This window comes from Setaria italica, plastid, assembly GCF_000263155.2.
Source record: "Setaria italica plastid, complete genome".
Classification (NCBI taxonomy): Eukaryota; Viridiplantae; Streptophyta; class Magnoliopsida; order Poales; family Poaceae; genus Setaria; species Setaria italica.
Window position 1 is genome coordinate 132,501 of NC_022850.1, and position 3,016 is coordinate 135,516.

Below are 3,016 nucleotides of genomic sequence, written 5' to 3' on the forward strand. Positions count from 1 at the left end.
TGACACGATTGCCTGTTTATATAGATAGATATAGGATCTATGGGGTTATTACTTAGAAGTCTATTTTGTACAAGACCCCCTCCTATCTGATAGAAAAGGGTCCCATGATCCCGAGCCGGTCTTATCTTGGCTCGCAAACCCCAAGTTTGTCTATGAAGAGCTAATCTAATTGTATTAGTTTCTATAATGGATTTCTTATGTGGAATACTAATGGATAGGGCCTCGTTGCTAAGTGCTACAAGATCTAGTGCACTGGAACTCGTGGTTATGGACCCGAATCCTTTAGTATGGAACATTGTCTTTTCCAAGTAAAAACCCCTAGTATATGAAAGAATGAAAAGGTGCTTTCGTTCTTGTGGAATAAGAAGCCCTCGTACCTTAATGAAAGGAAAATAGGAATTTTTCGTTAGGTATTTGACCAAATAGGATCGTCCAGTTCCTATAGAACCCATCACTAAAATACCCGATAGGGCTAAGCGGAACGAAAAGGGTTTTCCATAAGATGGTAAATGAAAACGATTAGCCCCACACGAGGTTTGGGAATAAGTGATTGTCTGATAATGAGCAAGGAATATACGTCTTTCTGCTAAAGAGCATCTATTAAACTCATAATTCATTAGATCCTTGTTAGCAATGTCAACTAGGTATCATAAGTAAATGGATCCCGGTTGTTCAATCCTTTGATAACCAAGGTCATTCTTTGCTAAAGAGAAATGATCACTATGGGTCAGACTCAATAGAATTGGATCCATTCCAAATAGCGAGAATTAGGATTCTTGATCCCTCTCAATCTCTCTTTCAATTCGAGGATCCAGAGAGGTGTTTTCATAGTCATCTCCGAATATTTGCCATCTCCGAATATTTTCGATTTCATTTTTCTATGATATGTCTTTCTATATGAAAATTGGTTATTTACGATGTACGATGATCCCTGTTAAGCATCCATGGCTGAATGGTTAAAGCGCCCAACTCATAATTGGTAAATTTGCGGGTTCAATTCCTGCTGGATGCACGCGAACGGGAACGGTCTATTGGAACTGGCTCTCTATCTATGGAATCTCATCCATCATCCATACATAACGAATTGGTATGGTATATTCATACCATAACATAAGAACAATAAGAACTCGAATTCTTATCGATACTGGAACTCAGAGCATAGGAGGGAAAGTCGATTTATGGATGGAATCAAATACGCAGTATTTACAGAAAAGAGTCTTCGTTTATTGGGAAAGAATCAATATACTTCTAATGTCGAATCGGGATTCACTAAGACAGAAATAAAGCATTGGGTCGAACTCTTCTTTGGTGTTAAGGTAGTAGCTGTGAATAGCCATCGACTACCCGGAAAGGGTAGAAGAATGGGACCTATTCTGGGACATACAATGCATTACAGACGTATGATCATTACCCTTCAACCGGGTTATTCTATTCCACTTCTAGATAGAGAAACGAACTAAAGGAGAATACTTAATAATATGGCGAAACATTTATACAAAACACCTATCCCGAGCACACGCAAGGGAACCGTAGACAGGCAAGTGAAATCCAATCCACGAAATAAATTGATCCATGGACGGCACCGTTGTGGTAAAGGTCGTAATGCCAGAGGAATCATTACCGTAAGGCATAGAGGGGGAGGTCATAAGCGCCTATACCGTAAAATCGATTTTCGACGGAATCAAAAAGACATATCTGGTAGAATCGTAACCATAGAATACGACCCTAATCGAAATGCATACATTTGTCTCATACACTATGGGGATGGTGAGAAGAGATATATTTTACATCCCAGAGGGGCTATAATTGGAGATACTATTGTTTCTGGTACAAAAGTTCCTATATCAATGGGAAATGCCCTACCTTTGAGTGCGGTTTGAACTATTGATTTACGTAATTGGAAGTAACCAATTAGGTTTACGACGAAACCTAGAAATCGATCACTGATCCAATTTGACTACCTCTACGGGATAGACCTCAACAGAAAACTGTTGAGTAACGGCAGCAAGTGATTGAGTTCAGTAGTTCCTCATAGAAAATTATTGACTCTAGAGATATGGTAATATGGAGAAGACAAAATTGTTTGAAGCACGCACAGAACCGGAAGCGCCCCTTGTTTCAAAGAGAGGAGGACGGGTTATTCACATTTAATTTGATGGTCAGAGGCGAATTGAAAGCTAAGCAGTGGTAATTAAGACCCCCGGGTGAAAATAGGGATGTCTCCTACGTTACCCATAATATGTGGAAGTATCGACGTAATTTCATAGAGTCATTCGATCTGAATGCTACATGAAGAACATAAGCCAGATGACGGAACGCGGAGACCTAGGATGTAGAAGATCATAACATGAGCGATTCGGCAGATTTGGATTCCTTTTCTATATATCCACTCATGTGGTACTTCATCATACGATTCATATAAGATCCATCTGTCTAGAGATCGTCATATACATCTAGAAAGCCGTATGCTTTGGAAGAAGCTTGTACAGTTTGGGAAGGGGTTTTTTGAGAAAAAAGAAGAATCTACTTCAACCGATATGCCCTTAGGCACGGCCATACATAACATAGAAATCACACGTGGAAGGGGTGGGCAATTAGCTAGAGCAGCAGGTGCTGTAGCGAAACTGATTGCAAAAGAGGGTAAATTGGCCACTTTAAGATTACCATCTGGGGAGGTCCGTTTGGTATCCCAAAACTGCTTAGCAACAGTCGGACAAGTGGGTAATGTTGGGGTGAACCAAAAAAGTTTGGGTAGAGCCGGATCTAAGTGTTGGCTAGGTAAACGCCCCGTAGTAAGAGGGGTAGTTATGAACCCTGTGGACCACCCCCATGGGGGCGGTGAAGGGAAAGCCCCCATTGGTAGAAAAAAACCCACAACCCCTTGGGGTTATCCTGCGCTTGGAAGAAGAACTAGGAAAAGGAAAAAATATAGTGATAGTTTTATTCTTCGTCGCCGTAAGTAAATACGTAACTAGGAATATGGAAAATTGCATTTTTGGAATTTGCAATAATGCGA

The 3,016-nt window shown here is 40.5% G+C and overlaps 2 protein-coding genes and 1 non-coding gene across 3 annotated transcripts; all 3 read left to right on the plus strand. All coding sequences in view use genetic code 11, as the record gives it.

Annotated features, from left to right (window-relative positions):
- The first annotated feature begins 938 nt into the window (after positions 1–938).
- trnI-CAU lies at positions 939–1,012 on the plus strand. The gene has a single exon. It is a non-coding gene; the product is annotated as a tRNA-Ile (tRNA).
- A 166-nt stretch (positions 1,013–1,178) lies between these two features.
- Positions 1,179–1,460, plus strand: rpl23 (ribosomal protein L23). Its single transcript has one exon. The coding sequence runs from the start codon at positions 1,179–1,181 to the stop codon at positions 1,458–1,460; it is 282 nt and encodes a 93-aa protein (YP_008815810.1).
- Positions 1,461–1,478: 18 nt separating this feature from the next.
- Positions 1,479–2,963, plus strand: rpl2 (ribosomal protein L2). Its single transcript has 2 exons — positions 1,479–1,862; positions 2,532–2,963. Exons 1-2 carry the CDS (start codon positions 1,479–1,481, stop codon positions 2,961–2,963), a joined length of 816 nt encoding a protein of 271 aa, YP_008815811.1.
- Positions 2,964–3,016: the final 53 nt, after the last annotated feature.